Source organism: Dama dama, chromosome 5 (assembly GCF_033118175.1).
Source record: "Dama dama isolate Ldn47 chromosome 5, ASM3311817v1, whole genome shotgun sequence".
Taxonomy (NCBI): domain Eukaryota; kingdom Metazoa; phylum Chordata; class Mammalia; order Artiodactyla; family Cervidae; genus Dama; species Dama dama.
The window spans coordinates 219,912-241,161 of record NC_083685.1 but is presented as its reverse complement, the minus strand read 5'-3'; the positions used below and the strand labels follow the sequence as shown (position 1 = coordinate 241,161).

Here is a 21,250-nt window from a genome sequence, read left to right as displayed (position 1 = left end):
TCCTGCAGGGCCCCGTGCAGCGCTGGCCGCTGGGCGGGCAGGAACGTGTCCACGAGAGTAGGGCTGGGCGCCGGCGCCGTCTTGCCCGCGGGGGTCACGAGGCGCCCCCGGGCGCTTGGCGCAGCCCCGGGGGCGGGGCGCCGGGAGGTGCAGCCCGGAGCGACGGCGTGGGCAGCCAATGGTGTCCGGGCTAGCGCCGCGCCGCCCCGCCCCCTAGCCTGACTGCCCAATGGCGAGCGCGCGGGCGGCGGGGGGAGGGGCCTGGTTGGTGGCGGCTGCGGCGCGCGGGCGCGGCACCCGGAAGTCGGCGGCCGTGGCGGAGGCGGTGAGTGCGCGCCGGGATGCGGGCGGCGGGCGGCGGGCGGCGGGGGGCGGGCGGCGCTCCCTGCGGGGCGCGGGGCTCGGACTCGGCAGCGGCCACCGCGCCCGCCCCGATTTCCCCTTCTCGAGGCGGTGATTGCCCGTTCAGCGCCCGGTCCGGTCGGAGACCGAGCCGACCCCGGCCGACGGAGCGTCCTTCGCGTTCCTGAAACCGCGTTTCCAGTGTCCCCGCCGGGACGGGGCGCGGGCCCCGCAGGCCTGGCCGGTGTCCCTGCCAGGGTGGGTGGGCTACGCGGCGGTGGGCCGGGGAGACCTGAGACACGTTGCTCCCTCCTTGCGCCCTGCTGCAGGGGATAGCTGATGCCTGTCCGGGGAGGCAGCCGGGGCCAGGTCATGTGCGCTCCTGGACACTGCCTTCCTGGGCTGGCTCGGTCGTCAGGCCCTCCCCACGGGAGTTCAGGGCAAGGGGCTGGGCAGGGCTGTACCCAGGGTAAGGCCCTGTAGCCACTGGTTTTGAAGATACTCCTGCCCCAGCAGCTGCCCCACGCGCCTCTGGGCCACAGATCTGGTGTGGGCCTTCTGCCCTTGGACAGCTCCTGAGGCCCAGCTGGCCTCTGCTGGGGCAGTCACGTGGTTATCCAGGCCTGCTCTGCTGTCCTGCTGCGGGCCTGCCCACCGGTGTCTTGCTTTTTTGGTCTTGGTGGACAAGGGATAGAGCTGTGAGGGGTGCCTGCAGCCGGGAGCTCCTGGGAACTGCTTTCTGCTGCTTGCGCCTTGTCCTCTGGGCAGCCTTTCAGGGCAAGTGTCTGTTGGCCAGACGACAGCATTCACAGTGAAGAAAACTCAGGTTGAGGGCCAGTGGTGTCCCCAAGGTCACTCAGAGCTAGGCTGGCCTTTCCTCCTGAGCCCCTCTCCCAGAAACCTTCCTGCCTCGAGTGACCTATCGTGTGGGGTGGGGTGAGAGGGTGGGCGTGTTGGCAGGTGGATACAGCAGAGCCTCCACTCCTGCTCCCTGGGGCCCAGGGTTCCCGGTGGGGAGAGCGTGCTGTCCTGGCGCTCCCACCTGCTGGGACCCCTGACCGCTGACTGCAGAAGCACGCATACCCAGTACCGTGGCTTTGTGTCACTGGTGTGTCAGCAGGATGTAGGCCCCTTGGACCAGGCCTCCAGCCGTCTACTCTGCCCCGCTGCCCTGTCCCTGAGCTGTTAGGACTGCCTTGTGGGCTCTTTGTGTGTTCATTTCTGGGCTGTCACTTAGGTCGTGTTTCACCCTGGCACAGTCACGTGCGGTGTCCTGGGGACTTCATCCTGTACTGGCTGCGGCTCTAGAAGGCCCCTCCTGGCCACTTGGCACCCTGCGTGCTACTTCTGAGGGTGTCTGTCCGTGGCCCTGGGCAGGGAGGCCACTGCAAGTGGGGCCACACTCGTCACTGACACCCTGGGTGTGTGAGTGTAGGTCTGTCAGCCAGTGTGTGAGGACAATTGGTTGGTCTGGACCTTGGGGTTTGGTGATGGGCTCTGAGAGAACAAGGTCGCCTCTGGGCCACTGAGTTCCCTTTTCAGGGTGTCGGTGCAGCTGTGTTTCCTCCTTCTCAACTTTCTTTCTAGGTTGCAGAAGTGCTGGATACACGCTTCACAGTGAAGAGGCCCAGGCCCTACCACCTGGTGTCTCTCCCTGGTCCTTAAGACCATGCCCAATAGAAGTACTTGCTTCCACACTCCTTTTAGGGGCTGGTGGGAGTGCCCCCTTCCTCCCTTTAACCCCTTGAGCTGCAGGGCTAGCCCCCGGTTTGTGGGGAAACCGTGTTCCTGTGGGGGGATGGGGACCAAAGTGCAGAGCGTCCAGCGTGCGCCATGACTCTCTGCGTCCCTTGTTGGTGTTGCTCTTTTGAACCCTGAGGGGACAATGACACTCACTGTGAGGCTGAATGAGTGCCCCTCAAACGGCTCTAAGATCTCAGGAAACATTGTCGCTGTAGAAAATGTGTCATTGTGAAATGCTGCTTATCAGCCAGAGCCACAGAGCTGGGTTGCGGAGTCCTGGGCGGGGAGAGGGTGCAGTGGGCGGTGGCGGGGTGGGCAGCCGGCTGCTCTGAATGATTAGTTTGGGCTGGTAGGGCTTGTGTCCCCGTGTGTTTCTGTCCTGGGCTGGCAGCCGCCATGGAGTCACGCGTCACGCGTCACTTATGAGCAGCTCCTGCCTGGAGCTCCAAGCTCCGCCCCACATGGTGGGCGGGGTGCCTGGCGCCTTGGCTCCAGGCCAGATGGGCTGGCTGGCTGGCCTTGACTGCCTTCCGCCAAGATTGTGCGGTGGGGGACAGAAGGAGTGGACCTGCTGACCCCAGGGCTCGGTCACCCCCTGCCCAGAGCCCTAGGGAGCAGCTGGAGGAGAGTGATTGCCAGGCCCCTGGATCCCTCTCCCGCACCCACTCCCCCACTGCTTGCATTCATGGGTCACCCACTCCTGACTCCTCTGGCCAGTGTGCTCCCCTGTCCCCAGGTGTGTCTCCCGGTCCCCAGGTGTGTCTCCCATCCCCAGGTGTTCCCCCTGTCCCCAGGTGTGCCCCCCCATCCCCAGGTGTGTCCCCCGGTCCCCAGGTGTGTCCCCCCGTCCCCAGGTGTGCCCCCCATCCCCAGGTGTGTCTCCCTGTCCCCAGGTGTGTCCCCTGTCCCCAGGTGTGCCCCCCCGTCCCCAGGTGTGTCCCCCTGTCCCCAGGTGTTCCCCTCCTCCCCAGGTGTTCCCCCCATCCCCAGGTGTGCCCCCCCATCCCCAGGTGTGTCCCCCCGTCCCCAGGTGTGCCCCCCCGTCCCCAGGTGTGTCCCCCGGTCCCCAGGTGTGTCCCCAGGTGTTCCCCCCCGGTCCCCAGGTGTTCTCCCATCCCCAGCTGTGTCCCCCCATCCCCAGGTGTGTCCCCCGGTCCCCAGGTGTTTCCCCCTGTCCCCAGGTGTGTCCCCAGGTGTCCCCCCTCTGTCCCCAGGTGTGTCCCCCGTCCCCAGGTGTTCCCCTCAGTCCCCAGGTGTGTCCCTCTGTCCCCAGGTGTGTCCCCAGGTGTGCCCCCCTGGTCCCCAGGTGTGCTCCCCCATCCCCAGCTGTGTCCCCCCATCCCCAGATGTGCCCACCGGTCCTGAGGTGTCCCCCATCCCCAGGTGTGTCCCCACATCCTCAGGAGTTTTCCCCTGTCCCCAGGTGTCCCCCCCCATCCCCAGGTGTGTCCCCCCGTCCCCAGGTGTTCCCCCCGGTCCCCAGGTGTGCCCCCCTGTCCCCAGGTGTTCCCCCCTGGTTCCCAGGTGTGTCCCTTAGTCCTCAGGTATGCCCCCTTGTCCAGGTGCCCTCTTTGCTTCTTTAGCTGAGGGTGTAGGCCCCACCCCAGCCAGCGGCCACCTGAGCGCGTGAATCCTTGTGCCAGTCTCTTGGCCACTGGCCGCTCCAAGCCGGGGCTGCATCTGGCGTCCCCGGTCTACCGAGAACCCCTCTTCCTGCCTGCTCCCGGAACATCTCAGAGCCTGTGGGGAAGGAGGGCAGGGTCTGTCAAGGTTTTCTTGTGGGCCGCTCCGGGAGGGTGCTCCGGTTCCCCCCAGGAAGGGCACCTGTTCTAAGCGGCCAGCTCGCAGGATGGCACAGAGCGAGCCCTGCAGGCTGCTGCCCAGATCAGGGTGTGGACCTGCCACGGGCACTGAGACTGGGGACCCCTGTGGGTCCCCAGACAGGCAGGCTGGCCTCCGGCTCCGGGAGCGGACTTCCTCACCCGTGTCACTTCACAAACACGGGCGCCTGGTGTGCCAGATCTGTCAGTGTCAGCGGCTTCTGTGAAAAGCTGAGCGGGGGACTCCCGCCCCGAGATAGCGCAGCGCGTGCCGAAGCTCGACCCCAAGAAGTCGTGTGGTGGGCATCCGGGGAGGCCTGCTGGTGCAGACAGGACACCTCCACCGGGGAGCACGGGGGTCCCTGGCTCATGCCTCCCACCTGGGCAGACACATCCGAGAATGGAGCCTGAAGGCAGCCGTGCGTGGAGCTCAGGAGAAAGGGGTGTCGCTCTGGGACGAGGGGGCACGTGCCGTGCAGCTTGGATGCAGAGACGTGCTCTGGGAGGACGGGCAGGTTTTTACGGGGGCAACTTGGGCAGCGGGCAGGGCCACCCCCCGGCCACCGCGTTGAGGGACAGCGGCCAGCAGATGCGCAGAGCACCTCCTGCCACGGGGGGCACGGACTGACAGCCAGTGGGCAGGAAGACAGGGTGGCAGGGTCCTGTGTGAGCGATGACTCCGGCATGCACTGTACTTTGCCGAGAAAGGTCTGGAAGCACACAGCCAACCGGAAACTCCGGGGTTACCCGGGGATGCCGCTCCCTCCACCTGGGTGTTCAGCCATCTCTCAGTCTCCACGCTCTGGTCCTCTTTCAGCCCAGGCCGCCGCCGTCTGGGGGCTTCCTTCCCCGGGGACCTGTCTGGGGCCTGGCTGCACCCCCAGCGAGATGCATGTAACCGCCGGGCACTTGGTGTGGGAGGAGCCCGAGGAGCCTGCCTGGGAACCGGCTGCCGCTGTCCTTGCCCCGCCTGTGGCCTTGCGGCCCGCTCTGCTCCAGATCTGCATGTCCCGAGCCCAGAGAGCTGAGTTCCATGGCAGCCACCCCATCAGTGGGGACCCTGCCCCCCGGCCTGGGTCCCCCTGGCCACCCTGCTTGCCGCGGGCCGAGCCCCCTCGCCCGCAGAGGGTGGGCGGCTGGTGTCCGACCGTGGCTGGCACCCCTGGCAGGGGGCTGTCACTACCGCGGCCCCCCTGCCCGCCGGGCTGGACGGCTTCCTTCAGCGCCCGGTGGTGCCCCCAGCTTCGCCCACCTCCATGCGCCCACCCGGCCCTCGGGGCCGTGCCAGGCCTGCAGAGTTCTGACATCTCAGGCTGCCCTGGGCCTGTGGGCACCCTGGGCTGCAGGTGGAGTTGGGCTGGGTGGGGTGGGGACCCCCCGAGAGGGACAGGAACGGCGTCCCCACACCCCCGGCCCGGTGCCCTTCAGGATAACCTCGTCCTGACCCCGGCCTCAGTGTCACTTGGAGAGGAGGAGCCCCGGCTCACTGGGAGCACTGGGACCTTGAGCCCTCGGTTCACTGCCCCGCCCTGACCTCGGAAGTCTCGGGAAGCAAGCAAAGGGGAGCGCCTGCGTGCCCTGCTGCGGGGCTGTGGGACGACACCAGTGCAGTGTCCAGGGCTTGCCCTGGGAGCCCTGGATGTCAGCGGGGCTGTCAGGGAGGACTCAGACCCCGGAGCGGATATGGAGCCTCTTGTGAGCCCACAGGGCCTGGGCGGGGCAGGCTGGGAGGAGGCCCTGGAGGAGGGCATGGGGGGCAGGGAGACTTGGGACTGGGAGGGGCCGGGGCAGCGGGCCTGCTGAGTGGGGGGCGAGGGACTGGAGAGAAAGGCAGTTCCTGATGGTCCCCTCCCCAGGGGCTGGCTTTCCTCCGGCCCCTCCCTCCCGATGACCGCGTCTGCACCGAGGCTGCAGCCCTGTGCCCGCGCCCACACCTGCCCGGAGACCCGCCGCGGCCTTCCTGGTACTGGGAGCCCTGCTCACCACCGCCTCTTGGGGGCTCGTCTACCCCTGCCCTGGGTGGCTTGGACCCCCCGCGAGGGCCCTGTAGCCAAGTGGAGGAGGGGCTCTGCGTCTGTGCTCAGCAGTGGCTGGTGCCCCGCCCCGCCCCCCCCCCCCCCCCCCCCCGCCACCCCTGGGCCCCCGGCAGGCAGCCTGGGCTAGACATGGCGGGGGAGGGCAGGCCAGGGAGGGCACGTTCAGCGTGGCATGTTCCCGGTGAGGTGGCCCTCCGTCCTGGCGGGGCTGGGAGTTGGCAGGAACCCAGTGGGGCTCCTCCTGCTGCCTGCGGCCAGCCTGGTCACCGCAGATGGCCCTGGCCGACCCGCCTGGGGTGTCCGTGTGTCCAGGAGTGAGCAGCCCCCGGGCGGGCGGGGGTCTGTGTCTCGGGTGCCTCACTCTGGTCACGGGGCAGGTGGGATGCCGGGGTCCTGAGGCACCCAGTGGCCGCCCGTCACCCTGCCCTGCCTCCTGGGTGATCTCGCTGACTGTCCCATCTTCTGTGTCTGACCTGCCCCAGCACCGTCAGCCAAGGTCTCACGCTCACCCGTGCGTCTGTTTCTTCTCTTTTGTTCACTACCATGCCGCGGGGCTCGCCTACCTTAGTTCCCCGACCAGGGATCAAACCCGCGCCCCTGTGCTGGGCGTGCAGGGAGGTCCCTGAGGCCACTGCTTCTGGAGGGTCTTTCTGGCGCTGGGAGGCCCCCGGCATCCTCTCCGCACACGTGGCCCCGAGCCCCTCTCCTGTGCTCAGATGGGCGGGGTCGTGGGACGTGGGGGCTCCCTGCCGCTTCTTGCTCGCGGTGCTCCATCTCGTCATGCGGGTCTTTCCACCGCGTTGCTCTCTGTCCTGGAAATCACTCCAGAGACTCTCGGAAGTCTGGGATGAAGACGGACACTTCAGGGTGCCCAGGGGCCCCGCCAGTGCAGACGCACCTCAGACCAAGTCCCTAGGGACCCCGGGTGTCCCTGGCTCTGCACATGGAGCTTCTTAGAGACCCTCTCACTTCTGTGCACCTTCCCTGCAGCCCCCGTGTGGCCGTGCAGACAGACTGGGTCCCTGTCTCCTCATCCCCGAGGCTGCCAGAGCCCAGGTCGCGCCATGGGCGGCCCCTGGGGCAGGAATGGGCACCATTCTCTGCTCTCTTTCTTCTCTGGGTTTTTGTGTTCTCTCAGATGTCAGCTAAATCCTGCATGACCTTGTCAGTTCTTGGCTTTGAGGGTTTTCCATGTTTTTTCAAGTGTTTTGAGTCACTTTTACAAAGGAGGTTGGTCCCAGTGGTCTGCCCACAGGATGGGGATTGCTGGGCACTCTTGGGACGCTGGGCACCAGTGGTCCCTGATGGGTGGGAACCCAGCCTGTCCACACCACCCGGGGGCCCTCTGTGTGTGCGCTGCATGTGGTGCGGTGCCCTGGGCTCCCGCACATGGCACTGGTCACCATGGCCGCACCTCCCCTGCATGGCCACGGCGCCTTACTGAGGGCAGAGGTCGGTGGACTGGACCGTCAGCACACCTGTGCCTGGACGAGCACGGGGCTGAGTTGGAGGTCCCTCTGGGCCTGTGGGCACAGCCGGGGAGAGTTCCGGGTGCATCCAGTGTCCGCCGGCCATTCCATCAGACCAGTGAGGGGAGTGAGGGGAGGGGCTGCTGGAAGACCATGAGCCGGGCGGCTCCTGCGTGACTCTGCGTCGCGGTCGCAGCCATGGCACTGGCCGTGGGCTCCGGCCCTCCTCAGCATCTCCGAGCGGGGCGGCCAGGGCTCCCGTACCTGCTCGCCTGCTTTGAAGGCGGGTCAGTGTGCTGGGAATGTCCTCCTGTGAGTCCTGAGACGGGAGATGCTCTGTTTCAGACCCCAGACCAGGGAGCAATCGCCAGCCACCAGGGCCAGCGAGGTCACTGGCCTCGGGGAAGTGTCTGGCCACTGCCTCAGAGCATGTTTACAGAGACGGGTGAGCATAGCGGCATGCACCACGCAGGTCCCTCGTCCAGCAAGGGTCTGGGCACTGAAGCCTGGCTCAGTTCGGGCAAGGGGGTCCTGCCGATCTGGGAGGTGCTCCTGTCGTCTGCCATTCACTCAACACGTTTCCTTCTCCTGCAGAGCTCGTGACCCGTGGAGCCAAGCCCCCCCTTGGGACTCATGTGCATCATCTTCTTTAAGTTTGATCCTCGCCCTGTTTCCAAAAATGCATACAGGTAACCCCCCCGGGCTGCACCCACTGTCCCGCTCAGCCTCGGGAGCCCACCATCCTTGGGAGCCTGCGTGGGCACCGCATGCGGGGTGGAGGCACAGGCCAGCGCCCGGGTCCCCCCACAGCAGCTGCTCAATAGGCCCCACAGGGGGTTCCTCCTGGGGCAGGGACCCCGAGTCAATGTGCAGAGGTGCTCAGACTTAGCCGCTGGAGATGGCTGCGTGGGCAGGACGGAGGATGGAGTGGACGTGCACACAGCCCCGTGCCCCCAGCTGGGGACCTGGCGGCAGCAGGACAGAGTGGTAGTGAGGGAGACTGGCCTGGGGGCTGGAGTCCTGGGCCAGCAAGCAGCCAGCATCGTGAGGGCCGCCTGTGCAGGGGTCAGGGGCACTGGGGGACCCGCCGGAGCAGGCAGGAGGCTGAGGCCAGGGAGGGGCCGCTGGCTCTGGGGGGCACCCCTCTGTCTTCCAGCTCCATGGTGGGGACCCCCCAACACTGATCCACGCGGAGAGGGAGGCTGGGTTGTGACCCCCAGCCACAGAGAGTCACTGGTGCAGCTGCTGTGAAGTCGCCGTTGTCCCAGGGCCTGGGTCATTTCAGCTGCTTCTCTGGTGCCTGACGTGTGGCTGAGGTCACTCACTCCAGGCCAGGGAATGAACGGTGCCCAGCGTCCCCTTCCTGCGGGGGAGTAGGCTGCAGGGCCAGGCTGGGGGCTGGGAGCTGGCCCTCGACAGCCCCCAGCAGAGCGAGCTGGGAGTTGGGGTCCAGCCAGTGGACAGAGCCCCAGGACTGTGATTACAGCAGGGAGCTCTAACGTGGGATTATTAGCTATTGTGGCGTCAGGATGCCCGGGGGCAGAGCCCGCCCTCCACCCCTGGGCTGAGCCCCAGCCCGGGCTGGCACACTGGGTGGCCAGAAGCTCTCTGGGCACTTGGAGATCTGCCTGCTTGCACTGGCCACCGTCTGGGCTGTGCCCCGAGTCAGGAAGCGAAAACCTCTCCCCAGCAGCATCCCTCCAGTGCCCTCTGCTGACAACACTGGGCCCGCAGCCGCTGCAGAACCCTGGGAAGGGCGGCGGTGGACGCTGGTGCCACGCTGCCGAGCTCTCCTGCGATCCGGGCCCACCCTGTGAGAGCGCGTGTCCTGTGGGCTGTTCGGCAGAGTGCCCTCGGGGGTGTGGGGGGAGGGAGACAGCGTGGCTGGTGGGGGGCTGGGGTACATCTGGGAGGCTGGGGCACGTGCAGGGGCCTGGGCTGCATGAGTGGCTCGGCAGAGTAGCTCCAGGCCGAGGCCGTCTGGACCCCTCGTCTGTGCCCTGCGCTGCGCCCCTGTGTTGCCACCCCACTGCCCTCTGTTTTGGGGCACCCACCCCTCCTCACGTCACCTCCCATTGCCATCACCTCCGGCACGACCCCTCAGGTGCCCTCAGGTTTGACCTGCCTTCCAGGCTCTGCGCCCGGCCACATGCACTGGTGTCGGACCTTCCTGGGGCTGCCCTTGGCTCGACATGCCCGCCCCACCCCCCATGCCCCTCCTGGGTATGACCCCTGTGGGAGGTCCCGGCCTCTGTGCCCCCGTGCCTGTTGTTGCCCAGCACTTTGCCTCCATATTTTGCCAAATGATGGAAATCTTGAATCAGGTGACCCCGAGTTCGCAGGGGGTGTGTCCTGCGGGGGGGTTTCTGACCTCAAAGGGGTTGCTGCTCTTGGATGGGCCCATGGCCAGAGCTTGCAGGTGGCCTCCGGGAGGAGAGTGACCCTGGCCCACGACAGGTGAGACCAGGCGGTCTGGTCCTGTGGCTTCAGGGGACTGACCCCTGCAGCAGCGGAGACCCCGCCAGCCAGCACCTGCATCGCCCCCAGGGCCCCGAGCTGAACACCTCGCTGAGACGATAATTGTGTGGGTGTTGGGGTGCACAAGCCAGTGTTCCCAGTGTTCCCCACAAGCCAGTGTTCATGGAGCCAGGCGTCCATGTGAACGGTACTCTTGGGCAGTTTTGAGGAGTACGGGCTGGTCCCCGGCCCCACACCAGCCCATGCTGCTCGCAGGGTCCCTCATCAGAAACAGACGCTGGGTCTCTGGGAGCCTTCAGGGTGACCCCGCCCACTTGACTACCACCTGTGTGTGGAGTTGTTTCTGTTGTCTTTTGGGGTATCTGGGCCCTGCCAAGCCTCACTCAGGATTTTAGTTCCCTGATTAGGGATCACACTGCACCCCCCACAGCAGAAGCACGGAGTCTTAACCACTGGACTGCCAGGGAAGTCCCTCTAGAGCTCAGGGTAGCTTTGAATGTTCATTTAGACCTGTTGGGGAGGTTGTGTTTGCTGATCGTGGCCCTGGACTTCCTAGATCGAAAGCCGAAAAACTGGAGGCAGAGGAACAGCTTGTTGTTTTTTAGTCATTAAGTCACGTGGGACTGTTTTGCGACTGCATGGCCTGTAGCCCCTTAGGCTCCTCTGTTCGTGGGGTTTCCCAGACAAGAGTACTGGAGCGGGTTACCATGCCCTTCTCCAGGGGCTCTTCCCGCACAGTTATTTTAAGTGGCAAAAGTGACGAGAAACTTTGTACCTCAAAACCAGTGCTCTGAAAACATCAACATGTTTTCTAGTTGCCAAATAAATACTTGTATGATTCATAATACTAAACAGGAAGGGAATACAGAGAAATCCCCAGCTGCCCCCTCCCAGAGACGCCCCAGAGTGCAGGAGGGAGCAGCCCTGGGACGCCCTCAGCGCTGCTGGGGGTTTCACGGCGTCCTCGGGGAAGGGGCCCGTGGGCCAGAGGAGGCGCCTGGTGCCCTGTCCCTGGTGACTGGGGAGTGGGGCTGGGCCGAGTCCGCTTTCCCCTTCCCGTGGGCTTGCGTCCTGACTACTGAGGCACCGCTGACTTGGTAACGAGAGGAAAACCAAGGCTGTTCCCAAGAGACCGTCTGCCCACGTTAGACCTCCGGAGTTCCCCCGAGACCATCCGCCCACGCGAGATGCTCCAGTTCCCGTGAGACCCTTCTCTGTGCTCTCTCCTCAGGCTTATCCTGGCCGCCAACAGGGACGAGTTCTACCACCGGCCGGCCAGGGCCGCAGACTTCTGGGGGAGCAACAACGAGGTCCTCAGCGGTGAGTGTCCCCGCCGCCCTCCATGCACCTGGTGCCCCGGGGAAGCGGCCGGAAGGTGGGGGCTGTACCTGGATCCACCCTCCGCTGGGGCTGGTCCTGCGCGAGTCCGGGCCGCTGTCCTTGAGGCAGCCTGGTGGCATGTGCGCGTGTGTGAGTCCGGGCCGCTGTCCTCGAGGCATCCTGGCGGAACATGCGCATGCGCAGCCACACGAGGTTATGGTACCCTCGAGCACCCCTGGCCCCAGGGAGGGCCGCTGGAGTTTGGGGGCCAATGGGGGGCCTGTGGAGCAGACGGGCCCCTTGGGAGCAGCTCCCGGCACCCAAAGGGCGTGTACGTGTGCATGGGCCAGGGCCCTTGGACATCCGTGGAGGCTTCCTGTGTGCAGAGTTGGGCAGAGGAGGCTGGGCACAGGGAGAACGAGCAGGTCCTGCGGGAGGTGGGGAGAGCACTGGGGGTGGGGTGGGGTGGGCCGGCCCCTGCGCCCTGAGCTCTGGACATGGCGGTCCTGTGTGTGGGGTCTTTGCCTGGGCTGGCCTGGCTTCCCAGAGGCATGGGAGCCACTGGAGGAGGACTGAGGGGAGCCCGTGGGCATGGCCAAGGAACATTCTGGGTTTGCTGTTGTTCAGTCACAAAGTCATCACCAACTCTCTGCGACCCTATGGACTGCTGCACGCCAGGCCTCCCTGTCCATCACCAACTCCTGGAGCTTGCTCAAACTCATGTCCATCGAATAGGTGATGCCATCCAACTGTGTCATTCTCTGTCATCCCCTTCTTCTGCCTTCAGTCTTTCCCAGCATCAAGGTCTTTTCAAATGAGTCAATTCTTCGTGTCAGGTGGCCAAAATATTGGAGTTTCAGCTTCAGCATCAGTCCTTCCAATGAATATTCAGGACAGATTTCCTTTAGGATGGACTGGTTGGATCTCCTTGCAGTCCAACGGACTCTCAAGAGTCTTCTCCAACACTACAGTTCAAAAGCATCAATTCTATGGTGCTCAGCCTTTTTTATGGTCCAACTTTGATATCCATGCATGACTACTGGGAAAACCATAGCTTTGACAATACAGACTTGTGTTGGCAAAGTGATGTCTCTGCTTTTAATATGCTGTCTAGGTTTGTCATAGGTTTTTTTGCATCTTACCCAAAGTCTTTGCCTATCGTGAGATTGTAAAGATACCTTCCTCTATGTGGTTCTGGAAGCCTTCTGGTTTTGTTTATGCTTAGGTCTGTGATTTCTGTGAAACGCCAGCCTGCCAGGTCTTCATTTGATTGTGGTCACTCTTGGTCATTTGGAGAGAACCGTCATCCTTTTTTTTTATAGTTGGTTTACAGTGTTGCGTTAGTTTCTCCTGTTCAACACAGTGATTCAGTCTTACATATGTGCATATATATATTTTTTCATAGTGTTTTCTGTTATGGTTTATCACAAGATGTTGTGTATAATGTTTTGTGCCATGTGGTAGGACCCTGTTTATTCGCCCTATATACACGAGTTTGCTTTTGCTAACCCAAACTTCCTCTCCCGCTCCCTTGGCAACCACAAGTCCGTTCTCTGTGTCTGTGAGTCTGCTTGTTTTGTAGATAAGTTCATTTGTGTCACATTTTATTTTTAGAGTATTTATTCGGCTGTACTGTGTCTTAGTTGCGGCATCAGGAATCTTTAGTTGCCACATGCAGGATCTAGTTCCCCGACCAGGGATCGAACCTGCGCCCTCTTCATTCGGAGCACAGAGTCTTAGCCACTGGGTCCTATTTTAGAGTCCACACACAGGCCATACCAGGCGGTGTTTGTCTGTCTTTGTGTGACTGACTTCACTCAGTATGATAATCTCTGGGTTTTACCCATGTTGCTGCAGATGGCATTATTTTGTTCTTCTTATGGCTGAATAGTATTCCATGGTGTAAATACACCAGGTCTTCATCCATTCATCTGTTGATGAACATTTACTGTGCTTTTACATTGTGATTGTTGTAAATAGTGCTGCAGTGAACACTGGGGTGTGTGGGTCTTTCCACGTTAATTTGTCCAGATACATACCCAGGAGTGGACTTGTTGGATTGTATGGTAGTTCTGTGTTAGTGTTCTAAGGAACCTCCGTACTGGTCTTCATAGTGGCCGCACCAGCGCGCACTCCCCCCAGCGGTGTCAGAGGGCTCCCTTTTGTCCGTGCTCTGGCAGAGCTCCTCTTGACCACGTGAGCGACCGGGCGCCAAGCGGGGCTCTTCGTTCAGTCAGGTCTGCCTGACACGTGTCCTCAGCACACGTCTCTTTCCTGTAACATTTTCCTATGTGTTTTGAAAATCATTTGGTGCTCTTGTAAATGATAATTAAATTTTCATTTTCCAGTTTTTGTTAGTATTTACTCATTAGTTATGGAAGGCTTTTTTTTTTTTTTTTGTAGATTCTCTTTGGATCTTTTTCACGTACGAATAAGGGCAGTTTTATTTCAATACTTCTTTCAGATCTTTCCCTCTTTTAGTTCTACTATTGTAATTTCCCTGGAGGAGGATAAGGCAACCCACTCCAGTATTCTTGCCTGGTAAGTCCCATGGACAGAAGAGCCTGGCAGGCTACAGTCCATGGGGTCGCAAAGAGTAGGACATGACTGAGCGACTTAGCGCGTACTGTTGCAGTTTATTAGTGTTGTAATAATAATGTGTTAGTGACTTAGTTGTTTTCACCCCAGTCTTCAGGGAAGTGACCCCGCCGGCCTAGGAGCTCACTGCTGGTGGCTGTAGCCACCTTGCCAGCCCGGGGTGGGCCCGTGGTCGTGGAAGGTTATAGCAGGAGGGCTCCCAGTGAAGCCTGGTCCTGCCCAGGGACGACAGCCAGTGTCCCTGCACCTGGCTGGGGCCTGGCGTGGTTCCCGCGGCAGAGCTGATGCTGCGTGTGCCCCAGCCTGACGCCCACCAGGTGCCAGCATGTGTGTGTGGGGCCGGAGGTCCCAGGGACGGCGGGTGTTGTCCCTGATGAAGGTCACCCCGCAGATCTGTGGGCCTGCAGGCTGCCTCGTCCCGCAGAGTTTGAGCCCTGGGCGGCCCCAGGGCTGCTGGTGACGCTGTCGTCTGCTGCAGGGCTGGACATGGAGGAAGGCAAGGAGGGCGGCACGTGGCTGGGTGTCAGCACACGGGGCAAGCTGGCCGCGCTGACCAACTACTTGCAGCCGCGGCTGAACCATGACGCCCGGGGCCGAGGTACGGGGCTGCGGGCTCGCGGACAACTGCAGGCGCGGCAGGCGGGGTGAGGAGAGGGCCTCTGCAGCCCCCTGGCTGGTGACGCCGGGAGCTGCCGCGGCCTGGCTGCGGCCTGGCTCCTGACCGCTGTGGTCACCCCGCCCTGTGACACATGCTGTCCCCCTGGCGTCCCCTTGTGCCGGACCTCCCCGTGGGGGCTCAGCAGGAGGGTGTTCAGAGTCAGAAGTCTCAGCACTCATCTCCTTGGCTGCCAGTTGGTGGGGGGGGCTGGCCCGGGGGGACGGTTGTCTCCCGGGAGAGGGGCTCAGTCCTGCCGCCCTCCCATGGGCATGTGTCCCCTGCCACAGGTGAGCTCGTGGCCCAGTTCCTGACCTCGGACATGGACAGCTTGTCCTACCTGAAGAAGGTCTCAGCCGAAGGCCACCTGTACAACGGCTTCAACCTCATCGCAGCCGACCTGAGGTGGGTCTTCAGGTGGGGACGCCCCCTTGTGCTACCTGGGATAGGGCCGAGGGCAGCGAGGTGACCCCAGGTCCTCTGAGGGCTCGGGAGCTGTCTGTCGGCCTGTCCGGAGCCGCCAGGGGGCCGCGACGCCAGCCAAGCCAGACATGGGCCCTGTGGGCAGAGGACGTGGGGCGAGGGGCGAGGGGCGTTCCCCGCCCGGGGTGGGGGGACAGCGAAAGCCAGGGAGAGGCCTGTCCCCAAGGTGGGAGGAGCTGTTCACCCGTGGAGGTTGGGGCCCTGGAGCCCTGGGCATCCGTCCTGGCCGTGAGGTCCAGGAGCTGGGCTGCTGGGCCCTGCGGGGGCCCTGGGGACGCAGCGGTCGGGTTGTGGGCAGGCCCATGTTGATGCACAGAGAGGTGTCGGGCTGATCAGGCACAGGTGGCTCGTAACAGTGGCGCCTGTGCGGAAGGGTGTGGCCCCGGTGGCCCCAGCTGACCCTCTCTGCCCTCGGCTGCAGCACAGAGAAGGGAGACGTCGTTTGCTACTATGGAAACCGGGGGGAGCGGGAGCCTGTCGTCTTGGTGCCAGGTGAGGCCGCCCCGGCGGGTGGCGCAGGGTGGGCTGCTTCCCTGGGGGCCCCTTGCCGCTTTCCGGGCCTGGGGCTCTGCTGGTGTCTCTCTTGGGGCTGTTTGCAGCCGTTCATGCCCCCTGTGGCCAGTGGTGGCTGTGGCCTCACCTGGCCCACAGGCGGGCTGCTTCCGCCCATGCGGAGCCCTTCGTGCCCCCAGTTTGTGACCCTGTGGCAGCGCCAGGACCCCCCCACGCTGCCCTCAGCCACGCCCAGAGAGGCTGCCCGTCTGCAAATTGCTGCTGGGATGGAATTCCTGTCACCTCCCCACTGCTGTGTCGTCCGAGAGCCTACCTCGCCTGACCCCTGTCGCTTTCTGTCTCTTTAAACAGTTCTGTCTATTTATTCATTTTTGGCTGTGCTGGGTCTCCCTTGCTGCGGGCTCTCCCTAGTTGTGGCGAGCGGGGCTGCTCCTACTGGAGTGTGTGGGCTGCTCCCTGCGGTAGCTTTCCTTGTTGCGGGGCAGGGGCTCTAGGGCAGGCCCCGTAGTTGTGGCGCAGGGGCAGAGATGCTCCACGGCACGTGGGGACTTCCCGGGGTCAGGGATCGAACCCCTGTCTCCTGCATTGGCAGATGAATTCTCTACCACTGAGCCACCAGGGAAGCCCTCCATGTTACTTTAAAAGAAAAAAAGGAACTGCTCCATCGAGCCGTGACCACGCGGCATCCAGCCCACCTGTTAGAGTATTCCTTCAGTCGCTTTCACTGTCCCTAAAGTGGTGCAGCCGCCATCAAGATCCAACTCCAGAAGGGAAGCTCACCCCTTGGGGCTGTTACCCCCCAGCCCTGGAGACTGCCGTCTGCTTTCTCTCTCTGTGGGTTTGCCCACTCTGCGTATCTTATGTAGACAGGCGCAGACAGTACCGGCCTTTGTATCTGGCCTTTCCCTTTGAGGAACGCTTTCAAGGTTCATCCTTCTGTGGTGTGAGGGTTCCGTTCCTGTTTGTGACTGAATAGTATTCCATCCTGTGGGTTTTCTGCCTCATTTATCCCTTGCCCACTGAAGGACGCTTGGCTGTCCCCGCTATTGGGTGCTGTGAATGTTGGTTCCACGTTTCAGTGTGGGTACCGTCATCTCTCTTGTGTGGGTACTTTGAGTGGAGTTGGCAGATTATAAAGTAACTGAACATTTGGTGAGTTGCCAGGCTATTTCCCAAAGCAGCTGCACCATTTTGCATTGCCAGCAGCAACTTTACGAGTCTCGCCAGGACTTGTCACTGGCTGACTTCTCATTGCAGCTGTCCCCAGCGTGATGTGGTCGCACTGTGGCCTTGGTTTGCATTTCCATGGTAGTTAATAACATTGAGCAACTTTTCACCTGTTTGTTGGTCATTCTTGTGTCTTACTCAGAGAAGTGTTTACTCAGTCCTGTCTCTATTTTTCAGTTGGGTCATCTTCTGTTATTGAATTGCAAGAATTATTTTATGTGTTCTAAATACAAGTCTCCCATCAGATACTTGATTTTTCTAATGTTTTCTCCTGTCCTGTCTTCCCACCTTCTCGTTGGTGTCTTCTGAAGCACGTCATTTAAAATTTTGATGACGTCCAGTTTACGTGTTGGCACCTGGGGCATCCCAGGGTCGGGCTCCCTGACCCCGGCTGACCCTGGCGGGCAGCCTCCTGGCCTGAGGCTGCGGGGTTCCCAGCCTGAACCTTCCCAGTTGGCCCCCACCTCGGGCCACCCCTACTTAGGGACGGATCTTCCCCCGGTGGATTCCGATCACCCGAGCCCTCCCCACAGCCAGGGCTGGCAAGTTCCTGGAGACGGAGGTGTGCAGAGAAGGAGTGGGTGGGTGGAGTGTGGGTCACAGTCCCCCCGCCCCCATGCTGGCAGAACCCCTGGCCTCCTGCAGGGACCTACGGGCTGAGCAACGCGCTGCTGGAGACGCCCTGGAGGAAGCTGTGCTTCGGGAAGCAGCTCTTCCTGGAGGCCGTGGAGCGGGGCCGGGAGCTCCCCAGGGACGCGCTGGTGGCCCAGCTCCTGGACGTGCTCAGCAATGACGAGGCGTGAGTGCCCCCCACACACACACCAAGGCTCTGTGAGCCGGCTGCTTCAGTTCGTGGGGCCCGTGTGGTTGGGCCCTGGGCAGCTCTGGGGGGACCTGGCACAGGGACGGGCTGGCAGTCGCTGTCCCGTGGCCCCTACAGCGGAGCCCCGAGTAAAAGGCTGAGTGGGGGTTCCGGGCCCTGACCTGGACGTGCAGGGAGCAGCTCGTGTGGCTCCCCCACCCAGTCTGGTGGGCTCCCGGGCGCTGCAGGGCTGCGGGCTGGCAGCAAGAACGCCGCCTCTGTCCTTCAGGCAGCTGCCAGACCCGGCCATTGAGGCCCAGGGCAGGGAGTACGTGCGACCCATCCTCAGCAAGTACGCGGCCGTGTGCGTGCGCTGCCCGGACTACGGCACCAGGTACGACAGGCAGGTGCAGGTGCCACCTCCGCCCTCCCTGGCTGGGAGCCCCGTGGTGGTGCTGGGAGCCCCGGGTGCTCTGCCTCGTCAGCCCAGGGCCCACCGGCCGAGTGGTGGGGGGGTGGTCCCGCTGGGCAGAAACCTGTGGGGCCCTCAGCTCAGTGACCCCCCGCCGCCCTGAGGCCCAGAGGCACTGGGCCTGAGAGCCCCGAGACCGGAGCCAGGCCGGAGCCCAGCGAGGCCCCTCCCACCTCCGACCTGCACCTTTCGGGTCGGAACATGGGCCCTGGGCTCTTTCAGGACAAACACGGTCATCCTTGTGGATGCAGACGGGCACGTGACCTTCACGGAGCGCAGCATGCTGGGCTCGGACCCCACCCGCTGGGAGACCACTACCCATGAGTTCCGGCTGCAGAGCTAGCCCACAGCCACTGTGGCTGGGGCTCCCGGGAGGCCCTGTCACAGGTGCTGCCTGTGACCTGGCCGGCGTCCCCCAGGGCAGAGCCCTCTGTGTGAACTGTCTGCGTCCCCAGGTCTAGCTCGGGGTCCAGCCTTAGGCCCTGGAAATGACAGTGGCCTGCAGTCAGGGTGCTGGGCCTCCCCTGCCTGTGTGCAGAGCCCCATGTGACACAAGTCATGCAGGTGTGCACACATTGCAGGCCATGGGCATGTGCACATGTGCTCAGACGCACACATGCTCCAGGCGCGCCACCCACAAGAGCCGGCCCCATGGCGAGTGCCTCTCATCCTCATGCGCTTTGTCCTGTGAGTCTCGCTGCGATCCAGACACAAGGGTGGATGTCCGCTTCAGAGCAGCCCCTCCTGTCCTGGCCATGGCCTTTGCTGCCCCCAGCCCTGCTCCTGGAAGGGGACAGACCCTCTGGAGGGATGAAAGCCTGCCCCCTAGAGAGACACAGCCTGGGGCCCGGGGGCGCCGTGTGCATGGGGCCGTCCACGAGGGGCGTCCGTGCGCACTGCGCTGCGTGGGGCTCCGGGGCTCCAGGCAGGCCCATCTCAGGGAGGGCACACGGAGGCCCCTGCCATTCTCCTCCCGAGAAACTAAACATCGTAGGACTCTGTACATGAATGGGGGACGCTGACAATAAAACTGAGGCCGGTGCATTCCACTTCTCGACTGTGAGACAGAATGACCGTGTGGGTTGGGGAGCTGCCCTTTTGGTCTGTAGACCCTGGTGCAGGTGGCGCCCTGCACCCCTGGGGAGCCCTGGGGTCAGGCCTGTGGAGGCCCGTGGGTGGTGGAGGGGCTGTGCACCAGCTAAGGGGGCAGTGGCGTCCGTCCTCCGTGCAGCACTGGGCCCTGGCTTTGGACGAGCACCCTGGTGCTCTTGTCCGCAGCTGGGCCCCGGCACCTGGAGTCCTGCATCCAGTGTGGGCACCCAGCTTCGCTCCGCCTCGGCGGCCGACCCCTGCCTAACCTGGCTTCCTCAGTGTGTTGATGGCTCGGGTGGGCTGGGCACACCCTGGGCCCGCCCTGCCTCCCTAGCCCTCCTCTGTCTCCTCTTCACTCCTCACGGCCCAGTGGGAAGTGGCCCCGTATGAGGCAGCCTGTGCCGCTCCCCGCCCCCGCCACGTCTCGCCCAGCCGCCATTGGCCAGGCCCCTGGCTCTGGCCCAGCCAGCCCCCTCTGTCTGCCTCACAGGCCCCCCAGGCAGCCATGCTGGCCTTTGGGGTGCCGCTGCGCTGGTGCAGGGCCATCCGGAGAGGCTTTTAGATGTCTGCTGCCCACATTCCCCATGCGCCCTCTGCCCTGTGTTCCTGGGCAGCCCGGGCCCGAGGAAGCAGCTCCAGACTTGGTTCTGTGGATCTGGGCTGACCTGGGCGCCCCCTGGGAGATGACGCTGGGCTCCGGCCCCTCAGGTGACTTTGTCAGGTGTTTCCAGAGGTAATCAGAAGAGAATTGGTAGGAGCGGTGTCCTATGAAAAGGGACACACAGGCACAGGCAGGCACACAGACAGACGCCTGCGAAGGCCGGGGCCAAGCTGCCTCCTGCCCAGGGGCCCCAGACTCAGGGAGGGGGGCCTGCCATCCCCGGGAACCCTCAGAGGGAGCAGGGCCTGTGACGGACACCCCGACCTCAGACGGCCAGCCTCGAACCAGGAGAATAAATCTCTGTTGTGTGAGCCCCTCACTGGCGTACTTTATCTTGGCAGCCGAGCAAAATGAAAAATTGTGACCTTGTTTTACGCACCTGTGGAGACACAGGGACAGCCCCACAGCCCGCAGGCCAGGAGGGGGCAGGGTGAGGCCAGGTGGCCCTTGGGGTCCAGCCGTGCTGGGCTCGCCCATGTGCCCCGCTCTCACTGCTGCTCCTGCCCCAGGGCCTTTGCTGTGAGGTTCCCTCTGCCTGAAGGGCTCCTCCCGCAGATGCCCATGCCGCACTCCCCCTCCCCCATCCCGCAGGTCTTTGCTCAAGTCCTGACAGTCACCCTGTCTGAGGCAGCCTCCCCATCTTGGTCTCTGCTGCACAACAGAAAGCCCTTGTCTTGACAGGCTGTGCATTGACCGAGTGTTGCTTGTGTGTCTCCCGGTAGGAACAAGAGCGTGAAGACCTTTTCTCTGTTCCACCCCTGTGTCCTGATGCCCCAGCCAGATAGATAGTAGAGCCAAGGATGACAGTGCTGGCCCTTTGCACGCCCCCTTGGCTCAGGCCAGTGTCTGGAAGCGAGGTCTCTGTTGTTTGGCGGATTCAGGACCCGGGTTAGCTGTCTCCTGGAAGGGCCTTTGACATGCCCAGAAGAGGCCTCTGTGTTTGTCACCAGATGCATCTGATCCCTGAGTCCCTGCCAGGGTCTCTCGTGCCCCTTCCCCAATGAACTGCTTGTTCAGCCCCAGGACGGCCGAGTGGAGGTATGCAGGCACAGAGGCTGGAGGCCTGGGACTGAGCAATATAGAGGCCCGTCTGTGAGCACAGCCAGTGAGGGACCTCGGGGACCTCGGGTCCAGTCCTGTCCGGCCTAGGCTCCTGGCTCCTGTGAGCACACCACCAGCGAGGGATGCAGGGATCTTCAGGTCTAGTCAGTCTGTCGGGCCTGGGCTCCTGTCAGCAGAGATCCCCCTCCCCCCTCCCCGTCTTTTGATCTCCTGTGCTGGCAGAGACCCCCTCAAGTGAGCCAGGCTGAGATGGAAACCCAGAAGCCCAGAGGGAAAGGTTTCCTCCCCCAGCTTGTGCTGGAGTTCCAGCTTCCAGGCATTGATCTTTGTGACTCCGATGCTGGAGCTGGCTGAGGACAGCGGGGCGGTCCCGTGGTAAGGTCCTTGTCTGTCACCTGCTTGGTGCCAGGCCAAGTGGGAAGTTGGCTGTAGTGTGCAGGGCTGAGGTCTCAAGTTTGACTGGGGTAGGTGGGGTCC

At 63.1% G+C, this 21,250-nt stretch overlaps 1 protein-coding gene across 3 annotated transcripts; it reads left to right on the top strand.

Moving 5' to 3' along the window:
- Positions 1-270: 270 nt before the first annotated feature.
- Positions 271-19,007, top strand: TANGO2 (transport and golgi organization 2 homolog). Of its 3 annotated transcripts, XM_061141302.1 has the most exons (10): positions 5,458-5,600; positions 7,756-7,855; positions 8,005-8,099; positions 11,120-11,208; positions 14,285-14,404; positions 14,752-14,866; positions 15,366-15,436; positions 17,330-17,483; positions 17,776-17,880; positions 18,181-19,007. In XM_061141302.1, the coding sequence occupies exons 3-10, from the start codon at positions 8,044-8,046 to the stop codon at positions 18,299-18,301; spliced, it is 831 nt and encodes a 276-aa protein (XP_060997285.1). In that variant the 5' UTR covers positions 5,458-5,600; positions 7,756-7,855; positions 8,005-8,043; the 3' UTR covers positions 18,302-19,007. The 3 variants fall into 3 exon arrangements, with proteins under 3 accessions (XP_060997283.1, XP_060997284.1, XP_060997285.1); XM_061141300.1 differs by lacking the exons at positions 5,458-5,600; positions 7,756-7,855 and adding an exon at positions 271-325; XM_061141301.1 differs by lacking the exon at positions 7,756-7,855 and having other exon boundaries at positions 5,447-5,600.
- Positions 19,008-21,250: the final 2,243 nt, after the last annotated feature.

Excerpts from the sequence above, each read along its gene's own strand:
- TANGO2 (XM_061141300.1), top strand. The coding sequence starts at position 8,044 with ATGTGCATCATCTTCTTTAAGTTTGATCCTCGCCCTGTTTCCAAAAAT. Across the intron at positions 14,405-14,751 it reads CCATGACGCCCGGGGCCGAG|GTGAGCTCGTGGCCCAGTTC; the intron begins GTACGGGGCTGC and ends CCCCTGCCACAG. Across the intron at positions 14,867-15,365 it reads CTCATCGCAGCCGACCTGAG|CACAGAGAAGGGAGACGTCG; the intron begins GTGGGTCTTCAG and ends CCTCGGCTGCAG.